Source organism: Mirounga angustirostris, unplaced genomic scaffold (assembly GCF_029215605.1).
Source record: "Mirounga angustirostris isolate CCGP_5_RB_7025 unplaced genomic scaffold, mMirAng1.0.hap1 SCAF_7, whole genome shotgun sequence".
Lineage (NCBI taxonomy): Eukaryota > Metazoa > Chordata > Mammalia > Carnivora > Phocidae > Mirounga > Mirounga angustirostris.
The window spans coordinates 121,979,871-121,999,104 of NW_026991715.1; the positions used below are offsets into that span (position 1 = coordinate 121,979,871).

Consider the following 19,234-nt stretch of genomic DNA (forward strand, 5'->3'; position numbering starts at 1 on the left):
GTTAAAGCACGTTACCTTGGAGCAGTGGTCTCCCCGCTGTACTTCAAAGAAGCTTTAGACCTGTTCAGATAATCATTTCCCACTACATGGTGAAAATATAAGTTGTTTGAGGAATATTTATTTTTGCTCTCTTGGACTATACTACTAAGAGTGTTAATGTGTATAGTTTTTCTGAAGAGTACCTGGGAGCTTCTAGGAATTTTCTCCCAGATTCACAATGAAAAGTACCTTGTGCTTATAGTTGCAGAGAGTCAAAGTCAACAAAAGTAGGCACTAAGAGAGTGGATAAGTAAAATGTGGTTGATACAATGAATGTCTATGCTCCAGTGGATTTATCTTGAATGAGGCTCCTAAGTATAATGTTGAATGAAAAAAGTAAGAAATCAAATAAAACTTTTAGCTAAGTACCATTTCTATAAAATACAAAAATATACATGGAAAATAAGACTTTGTGTTTTTGAAGGATACACATATATCTAAATAATCCTATATAAGAACCACCACCAAATACATTAACACAGGTAACTAATCTGGGAAAAGAAACAAGATCATGGGGGGAAATCATGAAATAAGTAAAAGATCTTGCACAGACCAATGATGGTAAGGTTCTATAAACTGTGGAATGTGATCTCTTCAGTACATTTAAATCTTTAAAAAATATGTGCTGTCACTTACAAAATTATATATGTATGTATGTTCTTGTGCATGAATGTACTTACATAGAGAGACAACACACATACATATATATATGACTGGGAGTATTTACTCCAAATATTGGAGTGACTTTTGTCTGGTTATTAAAAATGATTTTAATCTTCCTCTTCACACTTTTCCTTATTTTCTAAATCTTCCTCAATAAATATTCTATAATCAGAAAAAAATAAGAATCAATACATCTTTTGGGGCATTTGGGTGGCTCAGTCGGTTAAGTGTCCGACTCTTGACTTTGGCTCAGATCATGATCTCAGGGCCTACATTGGGCATAGAACCTGCTTAAGATTCTCTCTCTCTCCCCCTCTGCCCCCCAACCCCTCTCTTTCTCCTTCTCTTTCTCTCAAAAAAAAAAAAAGAAAGAAAGAATCAATACATATTTTAATTAACGGGATGCATTCCTAAAGGGGAAGGCAATTTTAAGCAATTTATTCTATATGGTTTTTTAAAAATGGAGTCAGAGATTTCTTTTCTTTTCAAGAGCAATACCTATTACAATGGGAAAATCATTGAAAATTCAGGACCCTGTGTAATATCTCACTCAGAGTTTCAGGGTTACTGCTGATTGAAGTAATCATTTGCAAAATTCAGAGTTTCCACAGAGTGTTTATTTTGACAACACTCTAGGTATTGTTAGATCTCTGGGGTAGGGCTGTGTGTTAGTTAGCAATAGGAAGGAGAAAGCTTGTTTGGATTACCATGTAAACCGTTTTCATTGTGAGGAGGGACCTATTGTTTTTTCACCCACTTGCAGCAAAGACTCTGTTTAAAGGTGACTGATATAATGATTTCATTCATAATCTTAATATTTCAAAGTTGTGGATCATGTTTCCAACAAACTTACCCTTTCGTGCATGAAAATACATAACTCAGATTATAGCCATTTATTTGCCTTTCTTTTAAAATAAGAAATAACTATTTTGCTTAAATCTCAAAAGAACTAAAGGTTCGTGTTTCTTAAAGAACTATCCTTCCAGGGAACTACCTTGTTGAGATCAAGTTTTTCTGAGTTAAACTAGAGTTAAAAAGTAAAGCAAACATACCCTTTAACCAAAAGATGAGTCATGTGCCTGGATGCCCCAGCCTGTCCTAGCAAAGGTAAATATCATTTCTTGAGACTCTGGGGCATGCGTAGAAGAAAAAAATATGAAATAAAGAGACTGAAAAAATGTACAAGGAGATGGAAAGGAAGAACCTGCAGCTGGAGGCAAACGAGAGCACCCTCTGAACTGTCGGGTAAGCTACTCCGAACTGCCTTACAGACGGATGGTTCCTGTGAGGCAAGTATATCAGAAGGTGACAGATCAGCATGAGGTGGACTTCCCTCTACACTAGAATTCTCTAAATTCTCACAAAGCCATCTTCAGTGGTTCGGTGGGATTACTGATTTTTAGAGTCCAAGAGAGCTACACAATCGCTTCTCTTCCATGATGGCACCCCGGCCGAAGATTCTTCCTATTTTGTTCCATGTTTCTATGAAAATTGTACGGTAATGGGTAAAATGCCCACATGTCATTGTAGATATTTCCAAAAAGCCTAGAGATGTTAAAAATTAATAAATAAGGAAACATTTGCTATTATAGCAGGGTCATGGTAATAACAAAATTAGAGAAATAACTATTTGATCAAAAATTATCCTTTTAACATAAAATGATTTTTCCTCATAACAATCAAATGTTATAAAAGGAGACAATACCAATTAGTTCTTTTATTAGCATCTCCTCAAATAAGAAGCTTTGACATTACCATCTTAATTTATAGCATTTTCCAAATCACCTCAGAATAGGTGGAGAAGAATAGCCAGAGAAGAAATCAGAATAATTTTATAAGGGTTCTGTTCTTGAGGTTTTTGCTGTTAGCTGGAATAAAGTCCATCTATGCTTTTCAAGCTCTTGGAAGTGGAAACAGATACTGTTTGCTGAAAACTGAGAACTGGTAATCTCTTGTAATTCAACTTCCCCTAATCATCTACATGCTGATTCAGCAAAATACTTTAAGAATTTGTTTTTTCTACAATTGAAGGAACTATTCTGGAAGAAAACGATCTCTTCAAAATCTAATAAGAAAAATAAATGAACAACAACAACAACATCCTCTCCTGTGTAGGCTTCCTTGTTGAAGCAGTTCTTATATGAGAAGATCCCAATTTGGGGGGCTGGAGGGTAGGGAGGTGGTTGGTCTAGTGGCTGGTTACCAGGGAAACTTCACATTGTTCAGGAACCTCAGCTCCTGAACCAGCCCTGAAGCCAGTGAAATACCACCCGATCTGGAGTTTGGGTCTGATGTTAAAGACACACTATTCTGTCTGATTACAGGCTAAATTCTGTCTGGACACTCTTTGTCTCACTGTCCTATGGTTCTGTGCTGCTCAGGAAAACCAGGAAAGGTGAGTTACTTACCAGTGAACAAAAATCAGCAGGCAAGTGCCACGGGATCTTTTAATTTTTATGATTCAAATAGATCAGGGCAGTAGCAGCTTATAGATAAGTAGCAGCTTATCTATGAGTTGCACAAAAAAAGCTTGGATAAAAAAACATGGGAAGAATCTTCAGTTTCTGTCTACCCTTCCCAGACAGTGATAATAGATTCTATTCTTTGTATCTCACTCAATACCTAGCAGTTCACAATGGATACTCAAATGTATGTCAATTCCATTTTAAATTGAAGGACATTCAGTCATATGTCAATGATTTTGGTTGCTTTGATTCTAGCATTTTTCTCTGAGTTTGTAGGGAAGTTCAAAAATTTTACTGATTTATTAAGAAGAAATGCTGTCAAGTTTGAGCATATTAGAGAAATAATTTTTGTATCTGATCTCATACTCTTGGTTTGAATGAAGATTTTTTTTTTTTGCTGAAGTATTTTTTTTTTTACCACAAATATGAAACATAAAATGACCACATTAAAATATAATCAGAAACGTACCCTCTGAAACATTTGAGGGAGCCATATTTCAGTAGGGCAATTTGGCAATACCTATTAGTATTTTAAATTTCATGTCATTTGACTAAGCCATCTACTGCTAGGAACACACCCACCGATCCCATGGATATACAACGAAAGTATACTAAGATACAATACAAAGATGTTTATTGCAGTGTGTGTGTATACTAAATGTTTAAATTAGGATAATAGTTAAATCCAATGTAATACATCCATATGGTACAAAACAATACAGGCATTAAAAGGATGAAGTAGATATGCATCTGTCAATACAGAAACATCTTCAAAGTGTATTATGCTGATTATGTGATTATGTGTGGGAAGAGGTTCTGGTTACAGGTAGAAGAGAACTCCAGCCTTATATTTTTCTTTCTGTTCTGTTTAAAATTTTCAAATATAGGCATGTGTTATTTTTACTTCTTTTGAATGTCAGCAGAAATTTTCTGGTTGATTACATTATAAGTCATCTTAATTTTCTTCTTTGTGTATCTTGATACAATTTAGAACTCAATAAACGTTATCAAAGAAATAAGAGGTGGACTAACTAAATTACAAGTGTTTTAAAAAGAAATCAGAATCTCAAAAGGTGTAGTTTTTTATTTCAATCAACTATTACAACAAAGCTGAGATAAAGCAGTTACGCTACAAACTATCAGTCTTGCTAAAACAATGGAAGACAATTAAACAGACAAGTTCATTTCTAAAGTCTATGAAATATCCTTAATTTGGCAGAAATTTTAAGAATAGTATTACAAAAGTGGCTGTAATTATGGACTCAAATTATGATACTCATATTTCATGAAAATCCATTTCTAAACTATTTCCTAGACTCAATTCAAATTTATTCATTATATGTTATGCTTGCTCTCATTCGTCTAAATGCTGAAATGAATAAAACAGACAAAAGAGATCAAGCACCACCATGTTTACATTCTAATAAAGAAGGAAAGAGGGAAGAGGAGATACTTATGTAAACTTAAGTAATAATTTATATATCAAGAGGGGATGTATAACAAAGAAAAATAAAGCAGTGAAGGGGCATAGGAAACACTGGTGGGAAACTGCAATTTCAAATAAAATGGTCAGAGATCTGATTTTAATTGTAAGATGAAAAGTAACTAAAGCCATATTTCTAAATCGTTTTGAATGTGAATAGCCTTATTTAATACCAAAACATATTTTTGGCTTTCACATGATCCTTGCTTCAATTGAGGAGCCCCTAATTTTGAAATATGCGTGAGCAAAAGCTACAATTAAATTTGTAACACTCTTAAATGTTATTACTAACTTGTAAAACTAATTTTTATTGAGTGATGATTCCATGCCAAGGATTGTTCTAAGCACTTTGCATGAATTTTCTTACTGAATCCTAACAAAAGTCTTACGAAGAAGGTAGAGTGTAATTGCTGTTTTATAGATAATGAAACTGAGGCACAGAAATTAAGTGAATGGCAGGCCTTCTGGGTGCCTCGGTCAGTTAAGTGTCCAACTCTTGGTTTCAGCTCAGGTCATGATCTCAGGGTTGTGGGATCCAGCCCCGTGTCTGCTTGTCCCTCTCCCTCAGCCCCTCCCACCACTCTAAAATAAGTAAATAAATCTTAAAAAAAAAAAAAATTAAGTGAATGGCACTTTATCTCTTTAAATGAAAGCTACTATATTTATTACAGCATCATTTTCTGTATATATTTAATCATGTTGCATGTTTTGTTAGAGATATAAAGATCAAAATAGCAACACTGTGGGCAGAGGTTGTTTTGCAAATTCCTTTCAACAACTCACAGATCCTCAAGGCTCCACAGCACACAGAGGGGAGTCACTGGTCAAAGTTTTCTCTGGCATTCAGCTACATCTGGATAAGCGCTCTTGTGGCCTGGGTGGTAGAGTTCAAAGCATCTAGATACTCCAGCAACACAATCATTAGTGTGATCAGAAATCCAATGAAGGGATGCACCTCATCCAAGAATGAGGAGTCCTGGGCACTTAGTTGTCATGCAGTCTCAACATTACTGCCCCTCCTTAAGCCCCAGTTTCCTCATCCATAAAATGAGGGGGTTTAACTTGGAGACTTCAAAGATTCATTTCAGCTCTAACTTCTATGACTCCATAGGTGGAGATAGTTGGGCATTGAACTCTCTCTTTAGCAGGCTTCTAGGATACCAGGAAACTAAATAGAGCTTCCAGAAAAATGCTCGAAATTCCTTCCCCAGCCCCTGAAAACTATGAAAAAATGCCATGTAATTGAATGTATTGCCCACACAAAATGAGCAGTTGTTTTGAAAAGTGTAAGATTAGGGTGCCTGGGTGTCTCAGTCAGTTGAGCATCCAACTCTAGATTTTGGCTCAGGTCATGATCTCAGGTCATGAGGTCAAGCCTCACATGGAGCCTCACGTGGAGCCTGGTGATAGGCTCCATGTCAGCATGGAGTCTGCTTGCCCCTCTCCCTCCCTCTGTGCTCCTCACCCCACTTGCATGCTCTCTCTCTCTCTCAAATAAATAAATCTTTTTTTAAAAAAAAGAAAAGTATGAGATTATTTAAGAATTTCCATTTTGGAATGAAATATTCTACAAATGTATACAACAGTACTTTGTCTTACAGCCTATCACCAACAGTTGGGAGAAACGTACTAGAACTGGAAGTTGTAACTCTAGGAATATCCACTCTAAAAATATTTAAAAGTAGGATTTGTAGTCATGAGGATGTAAATTTATAGGTGTTAACTAGCCTTAAGGAAGGCAGGGAGATGCAAATGATTCCTAACATCATATCTGATTTTGTAACTGAGAATGACTTGTAAAGTTTTACTCCCAACAAGCATTTGATGTGTATAACATTCCTCTTCAGGGCTTAGAGGCTTTCAAGGCATGGCCAGACACTCCATCTTGTATTTCATCCTCCTGAGTGCTCTGATTGACAAGTGCCAACCCTGTTTCTGTGATCATTACCCATGGGGTCAGTGGTCTACCTGCTCAAAAAGCTGCAATTCTGGAACTCAGAGCAGACAGAGGTGGGTGTGAGCTATGTAGCTTGTCTTTGTGCCATGGGAAACCTCACAGACTTAGCAATATAAAAAATGCCACACTAAGCAATGAGGTGCAAGGGGAAATATATGTGTGTGTGTGTGTGTGTATCTCAAAGTAAGAAATCATAGAATTTGATTTGGCTGTAATTTGCAGTCTTTTCCACGTAAGGTTGAAATGAAGTCTACATTTGTTCTCTTCGTAAAATCAAGGAGTGTCAAAGAAATTTAAATAAGAATATGTGCAATATCTTCTGTTGACTATTTAACTTACTAAGAATCACTTCTCAAGGCTTTTTTCAATCAGTGTGTAACTCCACTTGCCTACAGTTAGTGAGTTAATTATAGAGAATTTTCTACTCATTAAACTGAGTCTAACAGGACCTCAATTGAGCAGCACTATTAGCTATTAGCTTGATCGTTGGCAAGTACGAGAAGGCAAGAAAACTGTGTTTACTTGATAACATTTAATAATTCAGTCTTCTCACCGATTCAGACTACCTACCCCCACAGTTTCTTTAAATCTGTTAGATGTTTCTATTCCATGGAGATGCTCACATAACTTGGGAAGAAAGGCATATATTTAATGTGTTTTAATTATTATAGCTTTTTAGAGACCTATGTTAGAAAACGATTTTTACATGCGCATTGTGAGTCTCATTAAAATCACCAACTGACTTCCTCAATAAACCATCCACCAAGGATGTTAAAGCTTTTCAGACTCCTTCACTCAAGAGTCCCTCCGTAGCTCTCCACTGCCTACCAAATAAAGCACAACAATCCATACGGTCCCTCTCAGCCAGCACTGCCCAAGCCCATCCCACAAGCTCCACCAGGGACATGTCATGCTCCTCCGCCTCTAATCTTGGCATATGCCTTTCCTTCCACATGCCCTTCCCTTTGATGCCTGGGGGAGTCACATCAATTTTTCAAGATGTATCTATTATTTTCCCTTTGAATCTTTGGCCCCACAGCACTCTGACTCTGTCTCAATCATGATACTTATCAAATTATGTTGTCATATTTTAAGGAATTTGCAGCAACTTTCTTTTTTCTTCTCTTTTCCATCTAGTCCCCTCCAGGAATTCCCTGAGGGCCAGCTTCATGGATGTGTGACCTACACAGTCACACAGGACCACACTGAGAAGGATTCCATGCTTGCTTGGCTTAATGCTCTGCCATTAGTGTCTTAAAATTCTTAATAATTTTTTAATAAGGGGCCCCTTGTTTTCATTTTGCCCTGGGCCCCACAAATTATGAATCCAGTCCCGACTTCCATTAAGTGGTAAGAACTGCACAGATGCCAACGTCCTGATTTTCCATGAAAATCTTGCCTTTTATTCATTGTGATTCATGTTCAATGATATTTTTCTTATGGGGCTGGAACCACAGTGAATATATTCATTCTAAACAGCTTTCTCCTCACTATTACAGAAAAATAGTGGTTGATCAGTACTATCTGCATAACTTTTGTGACCAGCTTTGCAACAAGCCGGAGACCAGGGAATGTAACTGGCAACGCTGTCCTATCAACTGCCTCCTGGGAGATTATGGACCATGGTCAGACTGTGACCCTTGTGTTGAAAAACAGGTAGGTGACCCATGGGCATCTTCAGGAAATCTGAATCACAATGAAAGACTTGGCTAACTTAGCAGAAGTGCTCAATTTCTGAAAATAAACCATCCCAGCTTCCACTGAGGGAAAATTCCATTTAGCAATTTTTTTTTTTTTTTTTTTTGCGAGGGCAGGGGGAGGAGGACTCATTTACATGTTTTACTATCATATGAGCACCAAAAGGAACTTCTGCCCTAATACTGACATTGTACTTACTGAGTTCCAAATTCCATTGCCTCTGAGAGCTCAGAAAGTTCCCTTTGAGAGCTCAGAAAGTAAAAACAGATGCTAGAAAATGGGGATTTCAGTCCAAGGTCTAAAATCAGACAGAAAGGAGGGATGTTAATCAAAAGACTGACTCTTGGCCCTACCTCTAATTTCCCTCTCCCCCAGGAAAGTCCCTCGATTTGTTTATTGTTCCAAGCTGTAGTATTTACCCACACTAGCTCATTCCTGTAAGGGCATTGGCCCACATAAACCCCAGTTACAGCAGTGCTGAGCATTCACACACGAGGGGAAAAAAAGGAACTTATTTATGGAGCATCCACTCTCTGAGGAAAACTGCTCTAGCCCCTTTACTTACATCATCTTACTCAAACTTCACATCAGAGTGTGTTTTCCTACCCTGTTTACAGATGAGGAAGTTATAGCTTATTGGGGAGTAAGTAATTTTCCCAAGAATATACCTCTGATGAATAGAGGCGCTATATTTTTAACTTGGATTTTTCTGACTTCAAAGTCAGTACTTTTTGATCCTGTCCTATTCCTATCTTTCCCTGACTCCCTGTTTTTCTATTCACAATTTAAAATCCTTTAAAATGTGGAGAATGTGTCTACCTTGGTTTCCATGCTGACTTCCTCATGCGGAAGAACCCCCAAATCCTTTCAAATTGACCACACTACCTTTGAGATATGAAAGTGCTGTTGTGGGGCACCTGGGTGGTGCATTTAAGTCTCTGACTCTTGGTTTCAGCTCAGGTCACGATCTCAGGGTCGTGGGCTCCAGCCCCACGTCAGGCTCTGCACTCACAGTGTCTGCTTGAAATTCTCTCTCCCTCTCCCTCTGCTCTTTACGCTTGTGCTCTCTCTCTTTCTCTCTCTCTAAAATAAATAAATAAATCTTTAAAAGTGCTATTGTTACTACCTGGAAGATATACTGCATCAAGATACTCAGTAAATATTTGTGCATTTGATTTATTTTCATATGGTTTCAGAACTGGAAGTTTTAGAAATCCATTGTCCTGCTTTCTCATTTTATAGTTTGGAAAACTGAGGCCCAGAGAGGTGCTGACTTCTCTAAGGGCACAGAGTAATGGAATTGGAAAACTCATTAGTTAATTTAGGAAACATCACTGGAGGAAGAATCACTGCGGTGATTAAGAAGCCCAGTTTTCTTAGATACATTTTGGCTTTGACCCTGCCTCCAAGTTCCTCACCTTTCACTCCTTTCCTTTCAGTTTAAGGTTAGATCCATCTTGCGCCCCAGTCAGTTTGGAGGACAACCATGTACTGAGCCCCTGGTGACCTTTCAACCATGCATTCCATCTAAGCTCTGCAAAATTGAAGAGGTTGACTGCAAGAATAAGTTCCGCTGTGACAGTGGTAATGTACACTAGAAGATGTTCAGTCTCCACTAAAAATGACTTGACTAAATAAAGTCATTCCAGTTGACTACTAGTAAAAGCCATAACAGAGAAGTCCCACCATATGTTAAGTATGGGGAGACAGGGGTGTTATGGTACCAACTGCCAAGCCATTCATGTATGAAATTATAGCTTTGAAGCTATGATCATCTTGACCATGTACCTGATCCATTTACTCTTCAAGTACTGGTGCCCAGGTCCTTACACTGTGATAAAGAAGGATGAAGACAAAGCAGGAGGAAAAGGAAGACAAGGCAGATACTCATAAGCATTGGCTATTAATAAGTACAAATCTACAATCAGAACCAGCAGCTGAAAGGGAGTGACAGATTTAAAAGATCTTCAGTGTAGTTTATTAAGATAAGTATATTAAGATTAAGATTAAGATATTATGTCAGGGAGATGACTAGAGATAATGTGACAGATTTTCTTGGGTGGTCCGTTGAATGGTTCCAAAGGTAATTCCAAAGGGAAGACTGAAAATGCTTTAAACAGTAGCAACGCTCCCTTCAAGTCCATTACTCATTCAGATATTTAAGTTTCATTAGATTAAGAATGAATATACTTGAATATACTACTTAGTCATATGTATGCTCTTGCTACTTAATAGCTCTTCAACACCACCATTTTGAACTCTCTAAATCTGATTTCTGCACACTTTTTCAGTAAAGGTCCAGACAGTAAATATTTTAGGCTTTTTGGCCATATGTTCTTTGTTGCAACTACTCAACTTTGGCTCTACAGCATCACAGCTGCCATACGTGGTATATCAAGAAGGGGGCATGGTTGTGTTCCAACCAAATTTTACTTATGAAGACAGGCAGCAGGTGAGTTTGGACCCTGCTTCCTGCCTTCAGCCACAGTTCACTGACCTCTTCTCTAAATAGTCAACTTGATGTTAAAATTGGAATTTCAGATGAATAAAATCCATATCATTTTTGTGTACTCTGGAATACAATGAAAAGTAGAGTATTTATAGCTAAATAGTAGATCTCAAATTCCATAGAAAATTGACCCCAGACTTTAGATCTAATGTTTCTCTCCTCTTGGTCCTTGCTTCCTGTCTTCAGCTTTGCTGACCTTTTCTGAAAGTCAGACAGGAATGCTGGTGTCAGGATTTTCCCTTGGTGGCCCCCACACCTGCAATATGGTGGCATATGGGTAGGGAGATATACTTCATGGCTACATGCATAAGGTCATATCACAAGCTGACAAAAGAGAGAATATGAAAACAATCTTGCTGGCAATGGCTGAGTAGAATACAGATGTAGGCATTAAATCCAGAATATTAAGATAAAGGTTTAGAATTGAGGGGCAACTATTTGAAGCTTGAAGAACAGTTTTGGAACCAATTACCAGAAAGAACTCCTTTATACAATGGATGTTAAATCTGTGAAATTTACTACAGAAGGGTTTTCTTTGGCCAAAAATATTCACAAGTTTGAGAAGGCTTTAGATACATCCATGGCCCACTGATCCATAATGAGTGATTTCAGGAAAGCTAGTGTGTAAGGACAGGTGATCTCTAGTTCATCAGCAATATATCCACAGAAAGTGATTAAAAAAAAAAACAAAACCTGACTATTGAAACATATATGCAATGTTTGGTAAGCACCTGCTACCCTGAGCTCTCCTAGTGACCAGATCCCTTCACCAGGAATCCCTAGATCCTCCCATGATCCAGGCACTAAGTGGCCGATCCCTGGCACAGATGTGGTCGGTATCCATTTTGATCAGGTGGTGCCATGGCCTACCAATTGTTAAATATTATTGTTAAATACTGAAGATTATATACTACTTTGCTCTTCTAAAATCACCCATTAATGCCACTCTCAAAAGGAATCAAAGGTTGGATGGACCATTATTTGACTCAGTAGGATGTTTGGCCCTCAATTAACAAAGAACCATTTATCCTAAAGAGAGTTTCCCTCTTCCCTTTCCTCCTTCATGATTGCTGTTCTAGTTCCCCCAAAACTAAATATATGATTTTAATGCATACATGGATCTTTGAGAATTATCCATAAGGCTAATAATCCCCACATGCACTATGCCAATTCCTCTCTCAAAAGTCCTAGTTTTAAGCATAAAGACTAGAGAATTTGTGGCTCGTTATACATATACTAAACTATTGCAGTAACACAAATCAGCTCAAGTAAATAGGAAAAACATGTACAATTTCTAAATGATACATAGCTCCAGATATACATATATAGATGCATGCATTGGCTAAAGCATGCTGACTTCTGTAAATCCTCCACTATCCAAACTGCCCTTCACCTTTCCTGTTCCTTCTTTGGTATGGGATATATTTATAGCTTGCAACATCTCTCCCCTTGTGTTTCCTATTCCGTTGAGTTTCTGTGGCCTGGAACCATTCTCAGCTGTGTCCTATCGGACCTATATCACTCCTGCCACACATTCCTAAACATCACTCAGAAGATGTCCTCTTGCTTTCATCCCTCCCTTTGCTAATAGGTCCTCTTCAATATCCCCAGAAGTACTAAATGCATAGAATTTCTTATATTCAAACGTATCTGGTACCTTGCTCACAAAGCTAGGCTAATGAGAACTATACCCTGCACATATGTCCCTACCGCTGCCTAATAAAATGGGATTTCCTTTTTTTTTTTAGTGTAACTATATCAAAACTTATATTTGCTCCAATTTATAAGTGCGAGTTTCAAAACTTTTTAAAAATGTAATATTTGTTCTTTTTTTCCAATGGAAAAAGCATCTATATTTCAAACTAAATTACACATTCTTTTCTGCCCTGAAAAAAGCAAACAAAACACTAGAGATGTGCTATTTTAAAAACAGAGCATCTTTCAGGTTATATCTTTGGACTCACAGACATCCAATTCCCTCAATATATTCAATCTTGTTTGATTATGGTGCTCATAACTGTAATTCTTTATAATCAAGGTCCAGATACAATACAACATTTTGAATAATCAAAGAAGGAGCCTTAATTACTTTAATTTTTCTCTACCTTCTTATTGAAGATTATTTACCAAAAGAGTTGAAACTAACTGCTTTCTGGGAAACTTTCTATTAATTAAAAAAATGTAATTCAACAGATACCCAATATCCCCAAGCATTTCAGTTAGTCAAAATAGTTCTGCATAGCTGCAGTGAGATGCTGACCACAACTTAAAGTACTTAACCAGATAATCTTGAGTAAAACATTTAACTCAATCTCCTTGTCAGTGAGACCTGTACATCATTGTACAGATGCCAGCATCTCTGATTACAGATGAGAGGCTGGGGGACAGGAGAGGGGCTGTCATTGTACGTAAGTCATCTCGATTTCTGTAATATATTGATTTCCATTGATTCTAAGGATCCTTATGAAATTCAGCAAATTTAAAGAGGAAGGGAATTATCCAAGTAACGGGTTGGCACTGTTTTATAAATTCACTCACTTAACCTGCTACCTACACTAGTACCTAGTGGTTAAAAAAAAATTGTCTTTTTAACTTGTTCAAAAAACAACTAGATATAATAAATTTTATGTTCTTAAACGTAAGATAAAAAAAAAATCACATAGCATTACTCTTAGGTGTCTGGCTCCTTTTACTTAACCGAAAATTTTAGAGATACAATGACAGAATCATCTGTACGTGTGTGTGTGTGTGTGTATGTATGTGGGTATTCAATTATAGGGTTTTTTAAAAAAATAAAAACAGTGACCTTGAGTTTGTTGTTCTGAATCAAAACAAAAGTCTGAACCTACTGTTGATTTTCTCCTACAGAACATGATTTCTGCAGCAAGCTCACTGGAATGGGAATAGGATTCTAGAATTACCTCTCTTATTTAAGACAATCAGCCCAATGGTGACTAAATAATTCTACAATGATTCTTGTAATCCTACAAAAATAAGGGGAAAATATCAGTTTGGCATCCATTTCCGTATTTCCTAAATCTGTATCAAAAATAATGAAAACTTTCCCTCACCACTCTCCCTTGAAATTTAAAGCACTCACTCGTTTCAAATCTTAAATATCTTCTCAAACAATCATGTGTTGTTAATGTCGTTTGCTTTTCTTGACCAGGCCGCTGCATTGCCAGCAAGTTAGAATGCAACGGAGAAAATGACTGTGGGGACAACTCGGATGAAAGGAACTGTGGAAGAACGAAAGCAGTGTGCCTGGGGAAGAAGCAGCATATTCCCATCCCCAGCGTACAGCTGATGGGCGCTGGGTAAGTAGTGTCTCTTCGTTTGCGGGAGTAAAGGCATCTCAGGAGGAATGAGCTGGAAGCAGCAGTGAAGCGATGAGACACATGATTGTCCACCTTCCCCATTACCCTCTTATTACTCCCACCAGCCCTGTCTCCCACACGTGGCTGCCCTGCTCAGGCAGTGTGTGGCCATGATCCTCACTCCCATTTTCACCCTCAGTCTGTACCAGGCAATGCTAGGGGTGGTTCATAAACATGGTTTGTTTCCATTCTCATCTATCCTTCTGACAGCTCTGGGGTGAATCAGGCAAACTGGTGCCAGGGTGGATTCATTCCTGGGGCTAGGTCTTGAATGGGTGAGTAACCAATCAGAAAAGCACAGTTTCCTCATCTGTATGTTGGATGACTACAAACCGATTTGAAGTTCTGTCCTAAGAATTCCTAATTCGAGTTGATTTCTGTGAGAGTGCTTCAATCTCATCTTATCAATGTGCAGAAATGGTTTCCTTCTTTTCCTTTCCCTGGAAGAAAACCTCAGCCCAAAATTCCCACTGGATAATCACATTTCCTAAGGTTCTGATTGATGAGGGGTGACATTACAAATTCACCTCTTGTTCAGTTGATCTAGACTCTAGAGTTACAGATGGGGAGGACCACATGCTATGTGTACTTTGGCAGAAGGACCATGTGGCCCTCTGCCAACCAGAGCTGTTATCCCAAGGTTTCTCAGAAATGAGCAAAACCTGCTGGCTCGGGGACAGCCAGTCCTCTCCCCGCCTCTCCAGGGACTGAGAATTTTAAGAGCTGCTTACTGGAATCCCTTTCTAATCTGCTGGCCTTAGAATCTCTGCCCCTTCTCTAGCACATTTCTACCCAAAAACGGTAGCCTTCTGGTTTGCTGTCCCTCTTTTTAAGTGCATCTCTCCAAGGAAGAATTTAACAAGACATACCAACATTCCTACATTGCCAGCGCCAGTCACCAGGTCTTAAACCTAAAGCAAGAATCAGGCAATAATAGCATGCTCTTTGTTTTTTCTCAGGCTCAACCAAGGTACAAATGCATACACACACGGATACACAGGTACACACCTGCGAATGTGTGTGTGTGTGTGTGTAATTTTTAATGGAATTTTTAAAGTTATAAAATATGACACATAAAGCCAAATTAGATTAAAAAACCACTTTAAAAACTTAAAATATGAAAGACCATGATGTATTTGAAAGAGCAAAATATTTAAGGTCAACTTAAATACCAAGGAGGGGAGGAGAAAGAACAAAGCCGAAAATTGCAACATAGTTGACTTAACTCCTAAAAGACTCCTCAGGCATGCCCTGATAGAACCACCTCCAGAAAACTATCTTCGGGCTCCCTGCTACCTTCAGAGATTCCTCATGACCTGGGAGCCATTTTTTCTCAAGCCCTTTCTTGTTTGTGACAAACTCATAAGTACATTGTATAAGACAGTACAAGGTCAACAGTTTTTTACCTCATTGATCCCTCTCAACTCGGAAAACAAAAATGAATGAGTCTTAAAACACCTGTGTTTGTCAGGCTCCCATAAGTAGTCTGGAACGTTTTTTCCCAGACCAATTCCTCATACTTTCTCCGTCAACTATCCATTGATAAAAATTCAAATATGGATGAGAACAAACATCAAATTGTGCTTGCAGCTATTTGAGTATGAGATCCATGTTACAAAAACCACAGGAATCAGGCCTTAAAAAAAAAAAAAAAAGCTTTATTGAGGTATAATTCACATACCAGTTCTCCTCCTAGGTACCTCTTTTCCTCTCACATGATCACCCTTCTCACAATGCTCTGACACCAGAAGTGGGGGGATCCCCCAAGTCAATCTCTGTGACACCAACTGGGTGTCCTACAGTTGGACTCAATTCTGACACTTTCTACCTTAAGGTAGTGTCAGATGCCACAGGTGAAGGGCTCGGTCCCACAAGACCAGCCCCCCTCTGATGCTAATCACAAGTCCAAATTGTCACCTGTGATTCTGACACCTAGGAGGTTTTCAGGACCCCCTCCTCTTTGCTTTATTTGATAGAACGGCTCACAGAACTCAGTAAAACAATTTACTTACTGTTGTTAAAAAACAAAATTCAACGGAGTAAATGAAGATCTAATTGGCTTTATTCAATGATTCGTGAATCAGGCAGATAGAAAAGAGCTCCGAGGAGCTATACAAAATGGAAGACTTTTATGGGCAGAATGAAGCAGAGCAAGGAAATTTCTGCGAAGAGTGGATTCTGTCAGGCAAGGTCACCTTCCTTTGAGGGAAGGCAGGGGTTGATCAGGTAGATTACCTCACTAGTGCTGACCAGATAATTCCACATTGCTGTTTAAAGGTCACATTCTTGGAAGAGGCAATTAAGAACTGCAATTAGGTGAGGCATTAGGCTTGCTGACATGAAGCTTAGCCCAAGTGACTCCATTTTGTTATTTCTTTCTTTTTTTAAATACTGTTTACCAGTTTATTATAAAATGATGTAAAAAAGAATACAGATGAACTTCCAGATGGGAGAGATTAAGTAAGGCAAGGTATGTGGGAAGGGGCGTGGAGCTTCCATGCCCACCCCCAAACACACCATTCCATGTGTTTACCAACTCAGAAGCAATCTCAACCCCACAGTTGTATGATTTTTATGGAGGCTCCATCATGTAGGGATGATTGATCATTGATTCCATTTCCAGCCCCTCTCCCTTCTCTGGAGATGGGAGATAAGGCTGAATATTCTAAGCTTCTAAACATGGGTTGGTCTTTCTGATGACCAGCCCCCACACAGGAGCCTACCAAGAGTCAACTCATTCGAACAAAAGACACTCCTATCACCCAGGAAATTCCAAGGGATTTAGGAGCTCTGTGTCAGAAACTAGGGTCAAAGACCAAATATTATAACAAAAGATGTCCTTAGTGCTCTTATCACTTAGGCAGCTACAAGGGTTTTAGGACTCTGTGCCAGGAGCTGGGGAGCACAGACCATTATATATATTTTCTATTATCTTATCATATATAAGCCAGCATTATCAAACTTTCCACAAAACTTTTTTCACAGAATACATATTCATATCTATAAGAATTTAGAAATCTATTGGAGCATCTTGGAGAAGTTTTTCATCTACCACAAAACAATTTCTTAATTTCCATAATTTCTTCAATATTTGACTTGTGCTAAGCTAATGTCCTTCAGTTTCATCATTTGTAAAATAGGTGAAATAATTGTATCTATAACTGTATCACATGGTTATCATAAATATTAAATAACTATAATAGTAACATTAAATATAGATCAGACAGCTTGATATGTATATGTATAAATGTGACATATGCATATATGTATAAATATATGTGTATATTTACTATATATATACAGATAGTAAATATGTATATTATACATATGTAATGTATATAAATATACATATATTAAATATTTATATAAAAATACATATAGTAAACAGTATGTAAGCATTTGTTAAATAAATTTAAATATTAGTTATTAATAAAAACAATATCATTACAATTTTATTAAAATACTGCTATTACTATTTATTAGCTCTCTATAAGAATTCCTTTACTGTATCACACTGAAGGAAGTGAACCCAGAATAGCACTAATTATGTAATAATTTATTTTATAATCTGCTTCCAAAGTTTGTACTGGTGTGGTAAGTCATGAAATAAAAATAAACCTAAATTTTATTTCATGCTGAAAATCCAGAACAATTAAGTGAGTGGAATACAGAGAATCTAACAGAGCCAGAGGGGCTGAGTTTTGACTTCCAGCCCTTTCCAGCTGCCTCACCATAAGCTAGAAAAAAATGGGCTTTTCTTCAAGTCATTTGTCATGAGTCAAAAATGTCTAAGACAGGAGTTTCTTTCATATAAGTATGGTAAATTTTAAAGATTGCTCTACATCTATTGAATTCTTGAAAATTACTTTGTTTGCAGGTATCATTTTCTAGCAGGAGAGCCCAGAGGAGAGATCCTTGATAACTCTTTCACTGGAGGAATATGTAAAACTGTCAAAAGCAGTAAAGCAAGTAATCCATACCGTGTTCCAGCCAATTTGGAGAATGTCAACTTTGAGGTATGACAGCCTATCCTGGCGGCCCTCCAACGCTGATAGTGATTATAAACTAAATTTCCAATGAAAAATTATTGATGAATGAAGGGACAGAATACAAAGGTAATGAGCATTTTAAATCACCTATTATGGGTTGTTGTTTAATCCTTCCACAACCAGTGAGGTCAGTGTTATTATCATCCCTTTACAGATGAAAAAACAAATGTAACCAATTTGCCCATAGTCGAACAGCTTGTAAGTCAGGGATTAGAGATTCAAGGTCAGGTTTCCCAAACTCCAGAGTCCATGCTTTCTCCAGTGAACATTTAGCTGTACCTTCCCCCACACAGATAAATAGTTTGCTTGATTCCAAATATCCTCCTACCATAGCTAGTTCTCTCAGGTAACCACAATAGTTAGACGTAAAAGAGCTTCTTAAACAGTTAGACATAAAAGAGCTTCTTAAAACATCAAGATGAAGCTAAGGGTTACAGGGGTAGTACTTCTTACCTTTCCTCCTATTTTATTAGTTGATTTGGTTTTCTGTTTGTTTTCCTAAGTGTAATGAGCGCTATACTACATACTCCCAAAATCTAGCCCAGTGCCTTACACACGATAAGTGCTCCAAAACTGTTCAACTAAAGTAAACAATCGATTTCTTTCCATTTATGATAAGAGAAACAGGAAAGACAGGATTTTAATAGTAACATCCAGGCATGCAAATTTGACATGCTGAGAGAATTTCAGGGAGTCCAATGATTTCTGAGCCTGCTTTATTAATAGTATAACTTCAGCAAAAGTCATTCAATCCTTCCTTTAGAAAACCTTTTACATATATATATATGAATATAATCAGTTTTCCAATTTGATCATCTCAATTTAAAGCCATCTAATATGTATTAATGGGCATAGGGAATGCCCTTGGGGCCCAACTGCCAAAGTCAAACACCTTCTGGGAGGTGTTGCAGATAGAAGTGACAAGGGTAATAATTGACCTCTGACCAAGTAAAGAAACTCCCCACTATCTCCCCACAGATCCAGATGCTAATTC

At 37.7% G+C, this 19,234-nt stretch overlaps 1 protein-coding gene across 1 annotated transcript in view; it reads left to right on the forward strand.

The window, feature by feature from the left end:
* Window positions 1-3,029: 3,029 nt before the first annotated feature.
* C6 (complement C6) overlaps window positions 3,030-19,234 on the forward strand; it is a 61,014-nt gene continuing 44,809 nt past the window's right edge. Inside the window, exons 1-6 of the mRNA XM_045904178.2 lie at window positions 3,030-3,097; window positions 6,498-6,660; window positions 8,107-8,263; window positions 9,745-9,889; window positions 13,984-14,131; window positions 18,069-18,207. Coding sequence (XP_045760134.1) covers window positions 6,518-6,660; window positions 8,107-8,263; window positions 9,745-9,889; window positions 13,984-14,131; window positions 18,069-18,207 — 732 coding nt within the window. The 5' untranslated portion in view covers window positions 3,030-3,097; window positions 6,498-6,517. The remainder of the gene's footprint in view (window positions 3,098-6,497; window positions 6,661-8,106; window positions 8,264-9,744; window positions 9,890-13,983; window positions 14,132-18,068; window positions 18,208-19,234) is intronic.